The sequence below is a fragment of the Acomys minous genome, assembly GCF_964271855.1.
Source record: "Acomys minous genome assembly, chromosome: 5".
Lineage (NCBI taxonomy): Eukaryota > Metazoa > Chordata > Mammalia > Rodentia > Muridae > Acomys > Acomys minous.
In genome coordinates this window covers 113,276,350-113,298,925 of record NC_140494.1, presented here as the reverse complement: position 1 = coordinate 113,298,925, position 22,576 = coordinate 113,276,350, and the positions used below count along the sequence as shown (strand labels likewise).

General features: G+C 46.3%; 1 protein-coding gene across 2 annotated transcripts in view; it reads right to left on the bottom strand.

Annotated features, from left to right (window-relative positions):
* Window positions 1-14,633, bottom strand: part of SLC35F2 (solute carrier family 35 member F2) — a 49,364-nt gene extending 34,731 nt beyond the window's left edge. The window contains exon 1 of one of the 2 annotated variants that reach the window (XM_084784321.1): window positions 14,296-14,633. In XM_084784321.1, coding sequence (XP_084640447.1) covers window positions 14,296-14,522 — 227 coding nt within the window. In that variant the 5' untranslated portion in view covers window positions 14,523-14,633. Of the gene's footprint in view, window positions 1-6,147; window positions 6,250-14,295 lie in introns of those variants that run through there. The other variant, XM_084784323.1, reaches the window with a different exon arrangement.
* Between the last annotated feature and the right edge of the window lie 7,943 nt (window positions 14,634-22,576).

Below are 22,576 nucleotides of genomic sequence, written 5' to 3'. Positions count from 1 at the left end.
AATGAGCTAATGAAGCCGGGCATGGTGGCGCACGCCTTTAATCCCAACACTCAGGAAGCAGAGGCATGTGGATCACTGTGAGTTCGAGGCCAGCCTGGTCTACAAAGCAAGTCTAGGACAGCCAAGGCTACACAGAGAAACCCTGTCTTGAAAAAACAAAAACAAAAAACCAAAAAGCAAACAAACCGAGAATGAGCCAATTAATGAATAAAGTGTGGCATATTCAAAGGAAAGAGTATTGTTTGGGGTAATTGTGAATATTATATGGTATCATAGAACAACATGCGTTCAGTTTAACAATGTGACACCGCAGATCTCAACTTATTGCACACAGCACAATATGCTTTTTATGAGGTAAAATGGTTTAGTAAGGGCTGCAGAGATTGCTCAGCAGTTAAAAGTGCAGAGACTCCAGCTCCAGGGAATCTGACCTGCCTTTCTGACCTCTGAGAGGGCACTCCAGGGACAGAGGGAAGGTTTTGGTTTTTTGAGACAGGGTTTCTCTGTATAGCCTTGGCCGTCCTAGACTTACTTTGTAGAGCAGGCTGGCCTCGAACTCACAGAGCTCTGCCTGCCTCTGCCTCCCAAGTGCTGGGATTACAGGTGTGGGCCACCACTCCCAGCCACTGGGAGCTGTTTTAGAACGCTCAGGTTTAGTGCCCAGCACCCACTCGGCAACTTAGTTCCAGGGGATCTGATGCCCTCTCCTGGCCTCCGTGGTGTGCAGATTAGTCATGCAGGCAAAATACTCATACACATAAGATAAAATAATCTTTTAAGACTATCTCTCAGATGTATAGACAGATATTTCCCATTTTGGTATACACTTGTCAATCCACAACACTGAGGAAGCACAACAGGAGAACGAGAAAGAAGTTCAAGGTCACATTTGGTCCTACATGGAACACAAGGCCATCCTGAAATAACTGAGACCCAGTCTAAAAGAAAGAAAAGTTGGCCATGGTAGGGCACAACTTTAATCCAAGCACTCAGGAGGCAAAGGCAGGAAGATGTCCATGAATTAGATGCCACCCTAAACTACATCTACAGACCAAGCGAGGTTATACAGGGAGACCCTTCTTGCCAAGAGAGATTGAGGAGAGGGATGGAAGGAAGAGAAAGTCATACAAATACAAAACTATATTTAAAATGCACATGTACGTTATGTATATGAAAGCAAACAATGGTGAAAGGAAGACTCGGTGATGGCATCTGTAGTTAGCTGTAGTCAAGCAGGTAAACAGATGGGGAAGGTGACCACCAGGTGCGTATGAATTCTAGTCCAGGGTTAGTAGAAGATTGATGAAAATGTATTACATTAAAATATTAATAGAGCCATTCGTGCGCCAACACTGAGACTGTATTACAGGCCAGGAATTAAAGTTAATTTGCTTTCAACCCTCAAGCCTGTTGCCATGTGGCCTGGGTGGGCAGAGCAAGCCCATGATGACCCCTAGCCCGGTGCTATACAGGCCCAGGAGGACAGGGCACGCCAGAGATGACCCCTTGCCAGGTACCACACAGCATGGACAGAGCAGGGCACTCCTGAGATGACCCCAGACACCCAGGGGCCCCAGGAGCAAGGAGGTGATGGAGAGATGGAGGAGAAGGAGGAACGGGAGGATGTGGGTGCAATAAAGACGGGCAGAGCTGGAGACTTGAGGGTAGTGAGGAACAGCCTGATGGAGTAGCCGGTGATGCCACCTAAGGCCGTGGGGAGGTCCTGGACCATGCTGCCATGTCAAGGGGCCTTGCAGGAGCTGTTGCCACGAAGTTCAGACGGATGTCCCTGGTCTGGGCTGCCTGGGGCCCTGTAAACATCTGAGGGCTGTGCAAAGCTGGCCCCACCCCTTGCCTGGACATCTTGGGAGAGCTGGTCCTGTCCCCTTACCAGCTGCACTGCTGCGGCCACCACCACCACCGCCACCAGCACCACCACCACCACCACCACCACTGCCACAGCCACAGCCACAGCCACTGCCACCACTGCCACCGCCACCACTACCAAGCCACCACTGCTGCTACTGCTGCTGTTGCTGCCACCCCACCACACACACACACACACACACACACACATACACACACACACACACACACACACATACACACACACACACACACACACACACACACACACACACACACACACACCCCACTGTGGGGCTGGCCCTGGTTGCTGGAGTTGTAACTGAGGAGGCCTGAAGATGTGAGCATGGGAGAACTGGCCTCTCCACTCGTCCGCCATGCTCTGGCAGGCAGGAGAGCTGGCGCTGAGGCCATGAGAGTGGGAGAGTTATCCCAACCCCTCTACTGCTACAGCACTCAGGAGAGCAGGCCCTAGGCACATCCTGGACAGCACAATGGAGCTGCTGCTGCTGGCATGAGCTCCGGTGAGCAGGAGAGCAGGAGAGCTGGCCCTAAGGCATTGGGTGAGCTAGCTGGGGCAGTGCTGGAAAGCTCATCCAGGCGGCCTGATGACGGAAGAGCTGCCGGGCTGACCAGCTCAGCTTCCACCCAGGCCCAGATCCAGGGCTTGGAGTTGGCCCACGCCAGCAACTACCCCATCTGTGAATGGCTGGAGCGTGTGAAGGGGCCAGTCCTGCAGATCCAAAGCTGCAGGGTCTCCATGACACAGGGCAACAGCAAGAAATCAGAGGAGTCCAGGTGAGATCCAGTATCGATGATGTAGCAGAAGCCAGAGGCCTAAAACATTTCCAAGTAAAGAAGTGTGGATCAAAGGGTACACTGTGGGACACACTGACACACTGCAGCTTCCACACTGAGATTTTTTTTTTTCTTTTGTAGGGGAGAAGTTGCTGAGCTTTCTTAAATATTCTGGTTTTAGACCTGGGCGGTGATGGTACACACCTTTGATTCCAGTATCCAGAAGGCAGAAACAGGTGGATCTCTGAGTTCAAGGCCAGCCTGGTCTACAGAGTGAGTTCCAGACTACCGAAGGCTACACAGAGAAATCCTGTCTCAGAAAATAATAATAATAATTTTGGTTTTTAAGGAAACAAGTAAAAAGGACTTTTAGACTTCCCTGTAGTCTTTTGTGGAAGCTGGCTTAAATTATTAGCATAATATCCAATTTGTCCAATTGTTTTCTTTGCCAAACAGATTCCTATAACCATTAAAATTAAACATCCCCAAATCTAAGCATCAAGAGCTTCCATACACAAGGAATGGTGGTGCTTTCCCGCAATCCCAGCACTCAGAAAGTGGGAGCAGGAGGATCACCATCTTTGTCTACATAGTGAGTTCAAGGCCAGCCCAGTCTACAAGATATAACTTGTTATAATTTATTAAGAATCAAAACCATCTGAGTAGTGGTGGTGCACACCTTTAATCCCAGCACTCAGGAAGCAGAGGCAAGTGGATCTCTGTGAGTTCAAGGCCAACCTGGTCTACAGAGCAAGTTTCAATATAGCTAAGACTATACAGAAGAAACTTTGTGTCAAAAAACAAACAAACAAACAAAATCAAAACTATTGAAGTATTAGCATATGGCCTATTCCTACTTCACCTTTGAGTAGGTCTAAGGTACAAAGTTGTTTGGTTCCTGGAGGGTTTAATAGTTAGAAACTATAATTTTAAAAGAACACAAGTTTCCAGATATGCTTGGTAAGACAGAAGAAGAAGAAAAAAAAAGTCACATGTGACAACGTGGGAGTAAAAGTTAGAAGAACTAAGACAAATAATTCACTTAGATGGCCTGGAGTTTATTCCTGGTACTCGGCAGAACAGGTACAGTTCCCAGGGGTGGAAGTGGCACCAGGCTGAATGCGTGGAAGTGAGCTCGTTCCTGGGTCTTAAATGCAGTGGAGAATTTAAGTGCGTCTCCTGGGGCTAGGAGGATGGCTCAGCGGGTCAGAGAACTTGCTGCCCAACCCTAAGGGCCAGAGTTCAGACCCTAGCACCCATGGAACAAGCGTTCCTGAAACCCCAGCGCCAAAGGGCATGGAGGCAGGGGGATTATTAGGGTTTGCAGGGTTCCAACCTAGCCAAGAAAACTTGAGCCCTGGGCTGAGGGAGAGACTCTTCCTCAAAGGAGGGGGTAGAGAGTAATCGCAGAGGACACCCAACACTCTCCTCTGACCTCTTCATGCACAAAGCACATACATCCTTACACACACGTGCACAGATACACATATACACACTAAATAGATAAATGAACTTTTTTGAAAAAAAATTTTTTTTCTTTTCTCTTCTTTTCTTTTGTATGAGACAGGGTCTTACTATGTATCCCTGGCTGTCCTGAAACTTACTATGTAGCCCAAGCTGACCTTGGGCTCACAGCAATCCTTCTGCCTCAGTCTGTGAGTGGTGGAACTACACTACAAAAGTGTACCAATGGTGCCCAGCTAAGAATTTTAAATAAAGTTTTTTTTTGCCTTGCCAAAATCTCTAAGATTAACAACAAATGGTCCTGCTAAGTAATTAGATGGAGTGGGTTACTGTTGCTGTTAATTTAAAAGGTGTGGCCTAATAAATGTTTATTATTAGGCTTATAATTATTATGGTGGTATTATTTAACCCACTTTCATAATCAATAAAGACAGAGGCGCCTGCTACATTTTAGACTAGCCTTATCCCCTGGGGCACGACAGCTATTCACTCCTAAACTACCTTCCATTATCTCCCAGCCTTCATCCCATGCCATCTGCTTCTAATAATTTCTATCTGGGCTATCTCCCATCCATAATCCAAAAACACCTGCTAAGGTTGTCCCTCTGGGCCGTTTCTTTCCAAGGGGAGCTTCAGAGTGATTCTCCTCCTCCTTCCTCCTCCGGTCCCATCTGCTTCTCCTTCCCAAGATCCTTCTCTCCCAAAGCCCTCCAATTTTGGCCACACCTACCTCATTCTGCCCAGCCCAGGTTTAGGCCTTTTAATCAGCCAATCAAGAATAATTTCTTGGGCTGGAGAGATGGCTCAGTGGTTAAGAGCACTGTCTGCTCTTCCAGAGATTCTGAGTTCAGTTCCCAGCAACCACATGGTGGCTCACAGCCATCTATAATGTGATCTGGTGCCCTCTTCTGGACTGCAGGCCTAATGCAGGCAAAGCACTATATATATACACAATAAATAAATAAATCTTTATTTTAAAAAAATAATCATTTAAAAAAAAAGAATAATTTCTTAGGCATGGTTAAACAGCAATATTGGGGTACATGACAGTCTGTAGGGGCAAAGAATCTCTAGGGGCAAGCAATTAACAAATACAAAGCACCAGACCATACTCCAACAATTTACCCTGGAGAGTTGTCCAGTACCAGCCAATTCAATGTTGGAGAATAGCTGTCAAAAGTTATTGGCATGGGCTAACAGAATGGAGAGACCTGTTACACAAGAAGTGCCACTCACTTTGATTTTTTTTTTTTAAGTAAAGTTCATGTTTAGAAGAAGGAGCTCGAAGCTTTCTGGAAAATCAGCCTGTTTAAAATAAGTTCTCTAATGATCCTCAGTAAGTAGCAGGAGGGAAATGGTGGAGCTTTTGTTTCGAGGGGCGGGGACAAAGGGTGTGTGTGTGTGTGTGTGTGTGTGTGTGTGTGTGTTGAAAAAGCCTAACTGTTCAGTTGTGGTCTCATGAAGCCCTGGTGAGCCAGGATCTGGCAGGTGCTGGGTGACTTGAAACTCCTGATCTTCCTCTCCAAACGAAAGAGCTGTGTGCCACCACCCCAGTTTAGGAAGAGCTGAGGAATTGAACCCAGGTCCTTCGGTGTGTTAGGCCCCGTGTGTGGCTTTCTCATGAGTTTACTAAAACATTTATGGAAGTGTTTCCAGAGACCGCAACCCATACCATGCGCCCCTGCAGCCGCCTTCCAAACACCTCTGAAAGCTGCCCTGCAGAAAAAGCCTGCTTTTCCTTCAGTCCTGGCCATCACATCTTATTTACCACATCTAACGCAGGGGGGAGAGCCACACGTGGGTAAACAGTGGTTCCCCAGGAGATGGGTTAGTACGTGGGTATGCGGTACCTCCCTGCACGTTACTCCTAAGGGAAACCCCACAGGCCCCTCTCCCACCACCACACCAGATAACACAGGCAACTGCTTTTGCTCTTGGTTACCCACTAGAACTAAATGGTAAGACCTCATCACAAAACACTCTGGTTGCAAGACACAGAGAAATCAAGCTGGAACTGACCTGAGATTATTCTTTGATGACCAGCTCTCATGGTGCCAGGGGATGGATGTTATGTAGACCATAGAGGTGCAGGGGAAGGGGGCAGGGAGAAAAGGCAGCAATGGTACCCATTCAGTCAACCCTCTATGATACAATACCTACCTGCAAGGCAAGAAGTGTTCAGTGATGTAACAGTGGCATGAATGGTAAAGGGGCAAACAACTGCTTTTAGATTGAATTTGAGGTCAGCTCCATGGGAAAGAATTTATGTCTAGTACTATAAGCCTAGTCAAACCCATAGCTCAGGGGTAGGGGCCCCAGGAGGAACTTACTTCTGTCATTTTGCTAAACAATGCAGTTGTCAAGCTGCCTTCTAAATATTTATTTTTATGCCGATTGATTAGTGATGCCCTCAACCTTGACCAGAGAAGCTTCTCTCTGCAGTGGTCAGCAGTTAATTCAGAGGCTCATAACTAGTCAAAGTGCTGAGAATACATGTCTATTGAGTAGTTAGCCCCCAAATGGGATGTCTATATCGATCCCACCCCATCCTTCAGGCTCAGGGAGCATCTTGGGAAAGGGATGGGAAACTGTAGGGACTGGAGGATGGGGAAGTGTGTGTGAAATGCTGCCTTTGGGACATGTCTATGACCACTGCGCCCTTGAACTCGACACACCTACAGTTACCTGCATGAGATCAAGTCAACACGGTTCGTCAGCATTCAAACAGGCAGACTACCTGGACTCAGACAGTCATTAATAACAAAAGCAGAGAGGACACAAGGGAGGAAGAGAGGAAGGGAGGAGCAAGGAGTTTCTGGAGGGGAGTTGGTGGTGCATATAATTAAGATGCATTATTTACACATATGCAACTGCCAAAGATAACAAGTAAAGATATTCTATTTTTTTTAAAAATAGGTTTTTACTGTTCCCATGGATCTGTCCTATTTCCAAAATGAGAAGAACTGCTACCATTTTGGATTTATGCCAAGGGCAAAGTACTACAGGGGCTTCCAAAAAGAACTACAGCTTCTACCCTAAGGCACTCTCCGGGGCTAGTGGTAATTACCATCAAGCTCAGGTGGAGAAGAGGAGCATCCAACCAAGATGTGCATGAGGACAAGCCGAGAAGAGGCACGATTCCCACCTTAGTACTGTCCACAAAACCCTAAGCCTCTTCCACAAGAAGAGGGTAGATAGCGAAAGCATTGAGGAGAGACCCAAAGGGCACAGGATGGCATCCACAGGGAAGCACAGGCGTGTCTCTGTCTCTAAACTGATCATCATTCTGGTTGACGATCCAGGAGTGGGAAATGGGCAGGTGACATCGGCCCTTGTACTTCATGTGGAGACACGTAGGTGCTCACAAAGAGACAAATGCCACGTGAGCTTAGTCCATCACCATGAGGCATCTAGAGAAGTCAGATTCGTAGACAAAATAGACTGGGGTTGACGACATGGCTCAGCAGGTAAAGGCACTTACTGCCAAGCCTTATGGCCTGAGCTTAATACTCAGAATCCACACAGTAGAAGAAGAGAATGATTCCTAGACGTTGTCCTCTGACTTCTATACACCTTCAGCATAGATAGATAGATACATATATACATACATACATACATACATACATACATACGTAGATACATAGATAGATACATAGATTATAGATAGATGATAGATACATACATACATACATACATACATACATACGTAGATACATAGATAGATACATAGATTATAGATAGATGATAGATAGATACATACATACATACATATGTAGATACATAGATAGGTACATAGATTATAGATAGATGATAGATACATACATACATACATACGTAGATACATAGATACATAGATAGATACATAGATTATAGATAGATGATAGATAGATAGATAGATAGATAGATAGATAGATAGATAGATATTTTTAGAAGAAAGAAGAAAGAGAAGGAAGGAAAAAGAAAGGAAGTAATAATGACTAGGGGCTGCCAGGGCCAGGCAGGCAGGGGCTAGATTGTGTTTGGAATTCTGCAAGTGGACAGTGGTGAAGGCTGCACTGTGTAATAAGGCCTGCCCTTAGTGTCTGTGAACAGCACACATAGAAGTGGCTATAAAGGGAAGTTTCAGACTATGTATGTTTTTTAGCATAATTTTTTAAACACTGAAATTAACCATTACGTACAGGTAAAGAAAAGGAAGAGAGAGAAGGAGGAGGGAGGCCGGGGGGGGGGGGGGCGGGGAGCTGGCCCCGCAGTTTGTGAGATCTGTCAGGCGGCTATCCAGCAGCTCTCACTCAGCCTTGTGTTAGCTGCAGGTTTCTTCAAACACAGCTGCAGACTAGATGCTGCTACCCTCCCCAGATTCCTGTGCTAGGATCTCATCCTCAAGATGGCACTATTGGAGGCTTAGCTTTGGGGGTGCTTAGGTCATGAGTGTGTGTGCCAGCTAGTTTTTGTCAACTTGGCATAAACCTGAGTCACCAGACAAGATGAAATATGGGACCTCAGCTGAGGGTCTGCCTCCATCAGACGGACCTACAGGAAAGTGGATGGGGCGTTTTCTTGATTAACGATTGATACGAGAAGGCCAAATCCCTGGGCACCGTGCCACCTCTGGGCAGGTGGTCCTGAGTTGTCCAAGAAAGCCGGCTGACTGAGCCATGGGAAGCAAAGCAGTAAACAGTGTTCGTCTGTGGCCTCGCCTTCGGCTCCTACCTTAGGTCCTTTCCCTGGCTCCCCTCTATAACAGCCTGTGGCTTATGAGATGAAATAAACCCTTTCCTCCCCAAGTTGCTTTTGGTCACAGTGTTTATTACAACAAGTAAAGTAACTAGGACAGAGTTCATCTTTACGACTGGGATTGATGCACAAAAGAGAGGCCTCAGATTGCTCTCTCACCCCTCCTGCTATGTACAAGCACCATGAGAAGATGACTTATTCATAAGGCAGTAAATATGCCTACACCATACACCAAATCTGCAAGAGCCTCAATCTCAGACATCCCACTTTTCAGAGCTACAAGGAACGAACTCCTATGTGCTTCCAAGCCACCTATCCTGGAGGACTGCTGTTAATAATTTGAGCATCCTGCATAAAATTCCAAGCATACAAATGGCAACAGCAGCGTTATCTGTGCATGCCAGAGACCAGTTAAGAAATTCACCGGGTCCCATTCTTCACTTGCTCCCCAGGGCAACCTGTGAGGGACCTCCAGGGACTCCTAAGAGACCTCTTAGTTTGCACATCAGCGGTGCAGATGAAGGGCAGAATCCTAAAGCCTCAGCTACTCAGAACTAGTAAAGCAGGTTTCGCTTTAGAATCAGTCATGACTCTCTGCCCACTCGCCAGCTATGGGAACCAGCCAAGTTACTCGTCTGAGCTGTCAAATGAGAAAGCAAACTGTGTAGGCATGTCTGTCATAGGGACAATGGAATATAAACAGGGAGTTCTCGTTTGACGATGCTACCCTTTCGTTTTATTTGACATCTCTCTGATTCCTGTGTAGTGAGGTGACTGGCTGAGAGAGTGAATGAGACCATGGATGGAAGCCACAAGAGTCCGGATGAGAGAAAGATAAAGGCTTCAACTGAAGCAGTGGCTGTAAGGAACTGGAGAGAAGAGGGGCTTGTAGGAATATTCTAGAAGTGTTGTCAAGATGAGAAATAGGCTGGCAGCCATCTTCTCTGCTTTCAAATTAGCCTGGAAAAGGGAGCAAAGAGAAGCAGGACGAACCCAAAGGTTGTCTACAAACTATTCTGGGGAGAGATCCTGGGTAGTGTGGCCAGAGGCCAGTGGAAGGCCTGTTGGAAGAGAGCTTTTAAATTCTACTCTCTCCGCAACCCCTTTACCATACAGAGACAATCACTGCATGTGCTTAGAAAGTGATGAAACCGGTCAAAAAGGAGCAAAGCGCTCAACTGTGCACTATAACCCAGGGCCCTAGGGTTCTCCACATCCCCTGTCAAGTCCTCTCTGTCTAATGTCACCGGGCCATTGGTTCTCCTTCAGCACTCAAGATGAAAACAAGAGGCTGCTCAGCACAGAGCTATGATCTGAGGGTGGTCATGGGAAGTTACTGGGCGCCATGGAGCCCAAACATCTGAGGAGTTAAAAAACAAACATCTGACGACGTCTGGAGACACTTTTGATTGCCATACTGGGTGTGAGTTGAGGGGTGAGGGTCCTGTGCTGGCATCTATTGGGCAGAGGCCAGGGGGCACAGCTGCCCCCAATGAGGAGTTATTCAAAGTGCTTATAATAAACTATACAACAGTCGACAAAACTTGACACTGCTTCTGACTCCTACGTCTCGTAGAAGCAGATAGTAATTAATTGCACAATAGAAATGGTATTAGGAGAGTATACAGAAACAGGTAGGATAAAGGGTTGCCCAGGTCCCCATAACACAAAGTCTATTAATGTTCTCATTTCAAATAATTTCCTTAAATAATGCCATATAACAACAACCCTTCATGGTGCTAGGAAGGTGGATTAGCAACTTAAAGTGCTGGCTGCTCTTCCAGAAGACATGGGTTCAGTCCTTAGGACCCACACAGCGGCTCACAGCTGTCTGTAACTCCAGCCCTAGCGGGGGAGCCAATGCCCTCATCTGACCTCCTCGGGTGCCAAGCAGGCCTGTGCTACACAGACATACATCTAGACAAAACATCCACCACAAACCGACACTCCTATAGACTGTACACTGATACTAACAAGGAGTGCACTTGTAGACTGACGGACTGCTGCTGGTCACCCTTCCTCCAGCCCGTGCCCTCCTCACACCAACTGCCTTGCCGTCCTTTAAGCAGAGCACTCTCTTACTGCTTCCAAACCTCGCTACCTCTTTCTCACCTGTGGGAATAAAACTTCAAGTTTCTCAGCTGTCCCTCACCCTGGCAGGCCTGACCTCTGTTCCTCCTCTGTACCAACCGTGAACTTTGGAAGGCAGCTCTGTTCGCTTTAGCCCAACGGCATCGTGGAACTTTGTACTTATCATAACTGGCACTTATCATAATTTCTTACTATAAATTGATTATGAGCCCTCTTGAAAGCAGGAAGTAAGTTATACCTACTGCCCCACTCAGAAAGACTAGTTTAGGGCCACCGCAGATATTTAAGGTACATTGAGTGAAAAACAAAACAAAAGAAAACTTGACTAGCATCGTGTTACCAAAAATAATATAATAAAAAGCTATGCCCTCAACAGCTTGTCATCTGTTTGTTAAAAGAAAAGATAAACTCATGAGAGAATAAAGTTTTCTGCTAGAGATAGAAAGTTAACAATCATAAGGAATATTCATTTTGAAACGTATGTATAAATTAAGATCTCTATGGCAGAATGTAAACAATCCGATGGTATATGAATAACAAGCATGTGTCCTCTGGCCCTTCTAGAAATCCATGACTTTTGTTACAGTATATCACTTGACTTGAGAGCAACAGAGGTGCACGGTAAGTGGCCCGGAGTGCTTCAGACAGTAAGTGCTCACTGAACGTGTGGAATAACCTGAGACTTTCCCCCACCCTCGTCTGTTCTTGGATGTGGTATCACTGCAGCTGGCCTTGAATGCTCAGCATGCCTCTGAAGTTTCCATCCCACCTCTTGAGTGCTGGGGTTACCGTCATGCTCCTCCACAATCAACCTAGTAACCTAGTACTCACAACCTCAAAGAAAAAATGTCTGTACCCTAAGGGAGGCAGCTATGTAAAGAGTTGGGGTCACCTAGAATATACACTTCACATAGGGAAAACAATCTGCCGCAGGCCCCTAACTTTTCCCCCGTATTTGGAATCCATTTATCAAAAGAGGTTTTCTTGTTTCTTTTGGTGAATGGAGCAAGGGGGAAAAAACGGTGGGAGACTCTATGAAGCTACCACCTATTTCTCTGTATCCTACAAAGGCCCTGAGTTCAATTCCCAGAAACCACATGGTGGCTCACAACTGTCTATAATGAGATCTGGGTGCCCTTTTGTGGCGTGCAGGCATACATGCAGGCAAGAACACTGGATGCATAATAAATAAAACTTCTTTTTTTTTTTTTAAAAAGTAGGCCAAAAAAAAAAGTAGGCATTGCCATTGCCTAAATATTAACATCATTTATTGTTAACACAACAATGAAGATACATAAGCATTGTGTGAGAATGGGGCTGAAAATTATCCAAGAGGCCAGTTATACATAAAGTCATTGTGTAGGCATGGAATAATTATCGGCAATAATAAACAATACTATCAGACTTTTTTTTTAAGTTAGAAAAGAACTTTATCATCTCTCAACTCCTCATTCATTCCTTCCTGTACTGAGGCTTATGCAGAATGCACAGGTAATGTTAAGCAGGTCCCTCCGTGGGTACGTAAGCTGCCCACAAACCGTCATCACTCGAAGAAGAAAGGCAAAGTCCCTCAGGGAGGAGCGAGCTAAACCTCACCAAGAGACAGAGCGAATCTGATTATAAGACGCAATCAGAAAACACCATGAAGAGAAAGACGATGTTATCTCTCGGTACTTCTTGCTGAGTTGTCTGCTATGTTATCTACTCCAGCCTTAGGGTCACTGGCATCTCCCCAATTACCACACGTTCCCATTATCAAGGAATGAGGAGAGCTGAAGGTGGCAACTAACCTGTGCAGGACCCTGAAATGGGCCATGCTGTGCAGCCAACCAATGGTTCCTCTCAGAGCCCTGCAGGGTAATCGGGTTGAGGTGTAGAACACTATTGATTTTTCTTTTTTTTTGCAGCTATGTATTTATTTGTGTGTCCCTATATGTGTGTTCTGTGTGGGCATGCATGCCACAGTACATGCATAAAGATCAAGGGACAATTTGGGGGAATTGGTTCTCCTTTCATCATGTAGAGGTTATGGGTAATGAACTCAGGTAATCAGCCTTGGTGGCTGGGGCTTTTAACCACTGAGCCATCTTACCTTCCCACTTACCAAATTTTTTTTTTCCCACTGTTGGGAATTGAACCCATGGTCTGACTCATTCGGAGCATGAACTTGTGCGCTAGGCTGTAATACTGCAACAATCCTCACAGTACAAATAGCATATACTTGTCCACTAAGATCTGAATTCACACTCTGTGCCCTTGATAATGCCACTGTAATGTCTCCCTCCTAATCAATTACTGCCAGATTATTGGGACATTACGCAGCTGGCGGACAGTGGGCAATTTGGGGCCAACTTGCCCCCCCTTTGAACACGCGCATCTATTTAAAACTATGCTTATTTATGACAAAAAATGCATGTATACACATTTATTGATCAGCTCTGAAGGTGGGATGACTTTTCAAGGGCATAGCTTTCAAAATCTTTCAACTGAAATGGATGGTGGCACATGCCTGTAATCCTGGCACTCTCATAACCCCCAGGTGAATCGCTTAGCCCTGTGTTTCCCTACCTGGAAAGTGGGTCTAACAATAGCCCCATATCCTAAAGCGAGGGAGATGCGGTGCTACTGTCCACATAAGTGGCTAAGCACAGTGCCTGGCACAGAGTGAATGCTCGGCAAATGGATTTCATTATTAGGATGTTAGCATCTATGTGTGTCCAGCACGCAAATCATTCAGTGACCACAGAAAGCTTTCCCCAGAGTCTCTGCCAACTCTTTGAGAACATCTATCTCTACCTACAGCTCAACACAGCACAGTGACATCAGCCACCTGCTTCCCTTGGAACATAGCTCCGGAGGTGGCCATGTCGCCTCATTCAGGCGCCAAAACTGGGCAGACGCAGTCTCTGGTTCGCAGCAGCACAAAACTTAACCCAGCGTTCTCACTTGAGTGAACTCCAGTTGGAGACGATCACCATGCCGGGTGAGCACGGATCCCGATCTGAAGGAATGCCGGCACCGAGCCAGGAAGGGCAGCACTTCCACCTGCCAAGAGCCAGGCTGGGCAGCCCTCCTCCACTGCGTCCATGGTGACTCCCACCCTGTCCACAAGCGGGAGTGGGGGGCTGGAGGACCCATCTCACAATGCCAATCGAATGAATTCCCCGGCGTAACCTCTGAAAAGCATCACCACGGTTTCTAAGGGTGAACAGGGAAGGTGGGGGAGCACGCGACCTCCTGGGTGCCTAGGCTCCCCGCTCCGCACACACGTGCGCGCAGGTCGCCCGCGGGTCCTACCTTGGTCCCGCCACCCAGGCCTTCCCCGCGCTCTGGACTCACCAGGTGAAGAGTTTGCCTCGGATCCTGTTCAGTAGGCTGCCGATAGTGCCCACTGCGCCCTGCGCTTGGGGCTCGGTGACCCCCGCTCTCGCCGGCGATTCGGTCTCCATGGGGTCCCTCCAAGCTTTGCTTGCCCGGAACCCCGAGAAGTGCCCGGGCCCGGAAGACAGGAGGCGGCGCTCGCTAGCGTCCTGGTGCTCCTCCGCCTGGCTTGTGCGACAAATCATTAACTGTCAAGCCCTTATAAGCCAGACAATGCTTTTGCAGATCACCACCTGGCACCTCCGGGAAGCTGGAGGAGAAACGGGCAGGTTTTTTTTTTTTTCTCAGCTAGAGTCAGTGCTGGGTAGGACACAATGTAAATTTAAGAGATTAAGGGGTTGGGCTTCTCCGCCCCCGCCCCCACCCCCACCCCGGTGTGGGTGGAGTTGATTTGGTTAGTTTGTTTGACCTAAAGTCTTACGCTGTAGCCTGGACTATCCTGGAATTCGCTGTGTAGCTGAAGCTAACCTCGAACTCCAGCAGTCTTCCTGCCTCAGCTTCCAGAGGGCCGGCGCTACCACGCCCAGCGCATTTCAGGATTTTATGGTCCCTTGTTTGAAAGCAGCAAACTGGGTAATCCGATAAGAGATTATCTTGGCTAGTTCCCAGGATGTCTTTCAGGCAGCGAGATGGTGCGGACCTGAACTTTGCTAACTGAAAGGACCACTGACCCCGCCCCTGTGTTCGGGTCCCCCTCCCTCTCCCTGAAAGAACTGAAGAAAAATTACATTTTCTTTCTTTCTTTTTCTTTTCTCTCTCGAGACAGGGTTTCTCTGTGTGGCCTTGGCTGTCCCTGGACTTGCTTTTGTAGATCAGGCTGGCCTCGAATTCACAGTGATCCTCCTGCCTCTGCCTCCTGAGTGCTGGGATTAAAGGCATGCACCACCATGCCCAGCTGAAAAGCTACAACAAAGATCTGGGAAAGGTGCCTTTGTGGCCCCCCTGGTGTGTTGCATTGCCTTGTCATCCTCAGCACTGTCCTGGCCTTCTGAAGCTTGGATGGACCCAGAAGGACAAGAGGGAATAAAAAAGTGGGGTGGGAAAGTTCCTGGCTCTTACTGACAGAGTAAGTCTGTGGCGCTGATTAAACACGGTTTCCCCCTGAAAGAGACCAAAAATTTAAAAAAAAAAAAATTAAATTGGAAACTATCTCCTTCTCCTCAACCCTATCCCCAACCCCCTTACTTAGTGGATCAGTGGTTCTTTAGGAGACACTAAGAAAAACCTGGTTTTAAACCAGCTGGTGTCTCATGCCTTTAGACACAACTCCTAGGAAGCAGAATAGGAGTGAAGGCTTCAGTTTGAGGCTAGCCTAGAACAGTGTTAGGAGTAGGTCACTGAGATTCGGCTTCGAAAAAACAAAGTGGGGATAGGGGTGTGTGGCTCAGTCCACAGAGGTGCCCTACGCCAAGCCTGGGTTCAGTTCCTGGAATCCACAGGGTAAGATGAGAGAGCCGATCCCTGCCAAATTGAACTCCACGTTCAGGCAATGGCACGCGATCAATCAGGTCAATGTAAAAAAAATAAATAAAAATAAAAATTATATTTAAAAAAGGGAATAGGTTTTGACAAATGTAGCTAAGCAAGCCCTTAGCTTTACCAACTACAAGCAGTGTGACGTTTAAATGTAATTATTTTCTGTTTGTTTTTACCTTTTTGAGACAAAAATCTCACTCCATAGGCCAAGATGGCCCGAAACTCAACTATGTAGCCCGGGCTGGCCTCCCGTTTAGGGTAGTTCCCCTGACTCAGCCTCCCAACCATCTCAGCATGCACCATCACGCACAACTGAAATGGTTGTTGGGACTTTTTCCAGTTCTATTTATTTATTTTAAGAGTTGTTTCTTGTTTGTTTGTTTGTTTTGAGATGGAGTCTCTCTAAATAGCCTTGGCTGTCCTAGAACTCACTCTGTAGACCAGGCTGGCCTCAAACTCAGAGATCTGACTGCCTCTGCCTCTCAAGTACTGGGATAAGAGGCATATGCCACCACTGTCCAGCTGTTGTTTTTAATTTATTTAGAAATAGAGTGTCCCTTTGTCACCCAGGCTGGCCTAGGAATCATGATCCTCCTGCCTCATCCTCCCAAGTGCTTTAATTATACAATTATCACCACACCTAGCTTTAACCCGAGTTGAATTTTTTCTTCTAGCCTCGGGCCTCTGAACTTTCACCATCCCTGAGTCGTCCTTCCAGAAGAGCCTCTCTTAAAAACAGGCCACTTTAGGCTAACACCTTCTCTGACTAAGGTCAATCAAGCTGCCTTTAGCCAGCTCCCTGGAGTCTCAGGATTGACCCTCCCTCCCACCTCCCTGTTGAAGTAGCTTTTATAATGATGCACCCTAAAATGCCTCCCAGTTATTAGACTTGTTTGTTTTATGTGTTATTATCAAGAAAGGTATGGGCTATCTCAGTACACACTCCCTTAAAATAAGGTCAGGCAGGTTTCTCTTGATAGCAAAGCAGGCACTTAGAATTAACCAACCTTGCCTGGGGCTTCCAGATTCAATCTGCTGGACCACAATCTGCTCCCTCCCCAAAAAGGTGAGGGGGTGGTAAGCAGAGGAGAAATTTTTTAAATTTATAGAAAAGAAAAAATTACCAAAAAACCAAAAAACAAACAATACGAGAGAGGGAGGGAGAGAGAGAGAGAGAGAGAGAGAGAGAGGGAGAAAGAGGGAGAGAGGAAAGAACAAGGCAGAAAGTTTGCCTAAATTTAAGGACAGTCTGTGTTACGTGTTGAGTTCCAAGCCACTGTGGCCTACAGAGAGACTCTGTCCTTAAAACGTGAAACAAGCAATAGCCAGCACTATATCATACAGTCCCTTAGTGGGCACTCAGATTAAAAGTTCAGATGCAGCTGGTCATGGTGGCACATGCCTTTTATCCCAGTGCTCAGGAGGCAGAGACAGGCAGAGCTTGTGAGTTGTAGTCTATCCTACAGTCTTAGAAGAAATTCAACTGTGGTAAGTTCCAGGACAGCCAGAGCTACATAGTGAGGACCCTGCAGCAAAACAAAAACAGAGGACCTGAGTTCAATTTCCAGCACCTGCAAGTCAATTCACAACCACCAGTCACTCACATAGTGCGCACAGACACACATGCAGACAAAACACCTACACACATAAAAATAAAATAGGTCTTTAAAAAAAAAAAAAGCAGATGTCGACTGGATGATGTCCCCAGCCCCTAAATATGAGCTGAAACTGCAGGACGATGGTGGTCGTCTTACATAGCAAAGGGGACTTTGTAGCTGGGATGAAGAGGACCTGCATCCTGGGATGGGGAAACAGTCCTAGATTGTCCAGTGGCCCATAAAGGAAGTGTCCTCACAGAGGGCAGCAGGGGGAGAGGAAAGCGTATATGCAAGCCTTCCATAGAGATCGCTGCTACAGGCTCAGAGCCTCCAGGAGAGACAGCCTTGACAACTTCAGGCTGGGTTGTACCAAGGTAACACTGATCTTGAACCTCTGGCCTCCAGAACTTTGAAGGAATAAACTTACCCTCCTTCAAGCCACAAATTGGTGACAACTTGTGACCACAGCCAAGGAGAGACATAGGCTACTTTGTAAAGACCAGCAAGTGCTGTCAGGTGAAACAAGCAGCCCCCAACAGTGATTCCATTAATGAAAGCCACCAACACGATAACTAAGTATCTTTGTATCTGCATATGCACTGTACACATACAGTTACACTTGCTTCTGTTTGTATGAACCAGAAGAGTGAGGCAACTCTTATCATTACAGCACTTGGAAGACTGAGTTGCCTTCCACCTGCCAGTCTGGGTCCAGCCTGTCCATCATAGGGAGCTTCCAGCCGAAAAGGAAAACAGAAAAAAAAAAAAAAAAAAACTGAAGCCACCAGAGTACAGCAAGCCTTTAATCCCTGCACTTGTATAGCCTGGCCTTCTAGTGAATTCCAGGTCAACCAAAGCTACTCAGTGAGAAGGAGGGGGCTAAATTGTTGAAGAGCAAATGCCAGACAATGGAAATTGGTTAAATTATGGGTGTAATCAAGAATGGGGTTAGGAGAATAAGTGAAGAGAGATTGCCCTTACCTGTCCTCATCTTGTGGGCATATTACTAATTTTGAAATTTGAAAACATTCAGGTAGGGCTGGAGAGATGGCTCAGCGGTTAAGGGCTGTTGTTCTTCCAGAGGTCCTGAATTCAATTCCCAGCAACCACATGGTGGCTCACAACCATCTATAATGAGATCTGGTGCCCTCTTCTGGCACACAGATGTACATGCAGATAGAACACTCATATACATAAAATAAAATCTTAAAAAAAAAAAAGAGGAAACGAAAAGAAAAAGAAAACATTCAACTAAAGATTTTTGGGGGAGGCGCAGTAGTTCGAGACAGGTTTTCTCTGTGTAGCCTTTGCTGTCCTAGATTCACTTTGTAGACCTGGCTGGCCTTGAACTCACAGAGATTCACCTGCCTCTGCATCCTGAGTACTGGGACTAAAGGCCCACCACAGCCAGCTTTAAAGCATTTTCTACTTGGTCATATGTTAGGTTCAACATAACACTCCACAGGGAAAATGAGGCCAGGAAATACAGCCAGTACACCTATACTGCATGCCTTCTCTGCACACAGGGTCTCCCCACCTCCCCCAGAAAGTAGCACTCCCTAGCTTTGTCCCACAATGACCTCATCCCTGCCTGAGGAGTATTGATCAGCCTGCATTATTTTGGTATCAGGATTAAAATACATTGAGTTGATCTATGGGCACAAATCCACAAGGTTTTTTGTTTGTTTGTTTGTCCAAGGAAATTTACTGGGTCAGGGGAATAGGTGTTAAAGATTTTTTTTTCATATAATAAACTCGCTTATTAGATTTAAAAAAAAAAACCTACCACTTACTAAACACCTTCCGTGTACCTAGTATTGTCTATTATGCATATCAAATCAACCCAAATCCCTGTGGTTTCAAACAATCATTTTATTATGTCTTGTGGTTTCTGTGGGTCAGGCATTTGGAACTGTCCCTTACTTTCTCAGCTAGAAGGTAGCTGGAGGCAGAAGTGGAAGGCTAGGAAAGAACATCTGGTGCCTAAGCAGCAGCCCTCTCCATCTGTTTAGTTTAGGGGCTCTCTGGGTGACCTCTCTTTGTAGATTAATTTGGACTTCCTCACAGCCTGGTGACTTCAAAGCATTTTGTGCTTGGCAGCGGTCCTCTCAGCCCTGGCACGTGCCAGTGAAATGAAAGCATGTGACCAATGCCTTCTAACAAAAGACCGCCAGATGTTCTCTCTAAATCAGATTTTTGTTGTTGTTTGTTTGCTTGTCTTGTCTTGTTTTGTTTTTTTCAAGACAGGGTTTCTCTGTATAGTCCTAGATGTCCTGGACTCACTTTGTAGATCAGGCTGGCCTCAAACTCACAGAGATCCTCCTGCCTCTGCCTCCCAGAATGTATGTTGTTGTTGCAACGCTGGGAATTGAGCCCAAGACCTTGAGCCAGCACTCTTCAACTAAGCTGCATGCCCACCACCCTCTTTATTTTTTCTTTTGAGTCCGGGTCTCACTAAGTATCCGAGGCTGGCCTTCTTTTCTATAGCAGTTTCTGAAAGGAAAAAAGAGGCTACCAGGACCAAGTTCTCAGCACAGAGAAGACTGATTTCCCCCCAGAGGGACAGAGGGCAGGGATAAGGGACAAAGGAGACAGAGGACGAGGGAAAGGAAGAAGGGAACAAGGTAGAGAGGAGGTGTATTTGTCCCAAAGGAGGGGGACAGAGGACTGACAGCCTCTGCATAGAGACCAGACAGACATGGCCCATGGGAACTGGCAGTTTATAACGGTATAAGGGAAGACCCTGTCTTAGGATGAGGTGTTTAATTTTAATTGAGCACGTTAATTGGGTGAGCCAAAGGTGGCTTTCGATTGCTGGACTTTATTACTTTGATAGCTGGACCTTGGTAGTCAGCCCTAGGAGGAGGAAGCAGCCAAGTAAGCCAGTAGACCTTGGTGGCTAGCTTTAGGGATGTAATCGTACGGTTTTTTAGCAAGACAGGGGAATGAGAGAGAAGGACAAGGCCTGCTGCAGTTGGGCCTGCCCTGCCTGTCCTGCCCGCGCTGCCTGCCCTACCCACGCTGCCTACTGCGCCCACAGTGCCTGCCTGCCCGCCGTGCCCGCCGTGCCCACCCTGCCCGCCCAGCCTGCAGTGCCCTCCATGCTGGAGCTGGCCAGAGTCCTTCTGTTTCCACCTAATTGAATTCTCTCCAGGAGGGAAAGGGAACTCAGAAGGTAAACAAAATGTCACATGTCTGGGAAAGGGGGACTTTGAAAGATTTTTTTTTTTCCTGAAGGTTCACTCTAGGCTTTGTAAGATGAGTAAACACTGCTGGGGAAGGCAACTCCCTGACAGAGCTAGCCAAGAGGAGATCTCCTGAACCTTTTGAGCTATGGGAGGCCGTGCAGAGAGCTCTGAGGTTGCTGCCTTTCTGTGTCTTCACTTGTGTGGGTTTTTCAGTAGGACAGCTGCTTTTGAGTCACCTCTGTTCCTGTAACTAACCCCTGGGAATGAATGGGCTGTGTCTGCAGAGGTTGATTGACTGCATAATGTGATGTGGAGAGTAATCAGTGAGTCAGTGATGTGGAGAGGTTGGAATGTTGCAGATCCACAACCTAATTCCGAGTTATCTTGGGCCAGCTCAAGTCCTCCTGGGTAGCCATTTCTTTCCCATCTTGCATCAGACCTAACATCCTGTGATTAAGCCAATGTCCCAAGAACCCTCACACTTCCATAAACACCCAGGATAACCCTGAGAGCCAGCGGGAGATGATGGCCTCTGGGTTAAAGCTGAGAAAGTCCACCCAAAGCTGCATAGAAACCTGTTTCGAAACAGTTCCCTAGAGAGGTGTGCAAGTTTTCAGGAGAAAGAAAAGGGTAAGAAGACTTCCCAAAGGGAGGAACTGTTCAAAGATAAACCACCATCTAATGTATAATAATTTGGTGTATAATAATTATGGACATTCAACTTGCAGGTATTTGGGAAAACAGGGAGATCCAACCACAGATAATTCAGTTTTACAGTCCCTTTATAGAACATTTGCTGTTCCAAAGTTAGTATTTTTGCACACAAAGCTAGAATCTCTTGGCAACTAAAAGAAAAAAGTCATGAATGGGCAGCATACTTTAATTGGAATTTAGAAGCATTTAAGAAGAAATGATAACTGGGTGTTGTGGCGCACGCCTTTAATCCCAGCACTTGGGAAGCAGAGGCAGGCAGATCACTGTGAGTTCGAGGCTAGCCTGGTCTACACAGCGAGTCTAGGACAGCCAAGTCTACACAGAGAAACCCTGTCTTGAAAAACAAAAAAGAAGAAGAAGAAGAAGAAGAAGAAGAAGAAGAAGAAGAAGAAGAAGAAGAAGAAATGATAAAATTGATAGCTTACAGAAAATAAGGGGGCTTTAGAAACTATCGGAATTAAAGACAGACACTGAAGAACAAGAGGTTAATTTTTTTAAAAATGCCATAAATCGTGTTCTCACTAAAGATAACCTAGCTCCTCTCAGGCCCCTTGCCTTGCCTCTTCCATCAGAAAAAAATCCACTCCCTCCATCCCGCTTTGCTACTTTTCCCTTCTGCCTTTTTCCCTATTCCCAAGGGGAGCAAAATTCTATATACTAAAAGAAAAAAAATGTATGACTCCTTTTAAGGTAAAACTCAGCGGGGGTGAGGTGGGGGTGAGAGGGGGGATGGGATACTCCCTGGACTAAACGTGAGATAAAGTCTTTGAGTATGGAGTTCCGTGACCTGTATTAAAGCCCCCTGGATTCTGCTAAAGAATTTCAGATCACCCTACTGACTTTTGCACCTGAGTTTTCTGACCAGTTGATTCCATTATTGGCTTCAGGAAACAAGGTGAGGAACAGTTTCACTTGGCAGAATGGAGATACCACCTTAAGGCCTTTAATAAGATGCTGATGACTAAAATAAATAAATAAATAAATAAAAAACCCTTCCAGGAATTAGGGAGCTGCCTCTGCTGTGGCACCAAAATTATTTCCACAAAGTAATGACTGGTCCAAACTACAGCAATGCAAAGTAAAGCCAGGGAAACCTATGTCTAAGAATTCATCTCAGGTTTCAAAACAAAACAAAACAAAACAAAAACATTTAAACAGCACTGAGGAACTCCCCTGGGAACTTCGAGGTTCACAAGTTAAATTCTGCATCTCTGTAAGGCAAGAAGAAGATATAGTTAGTTTGGTCAATCCAGCATGGGCCTC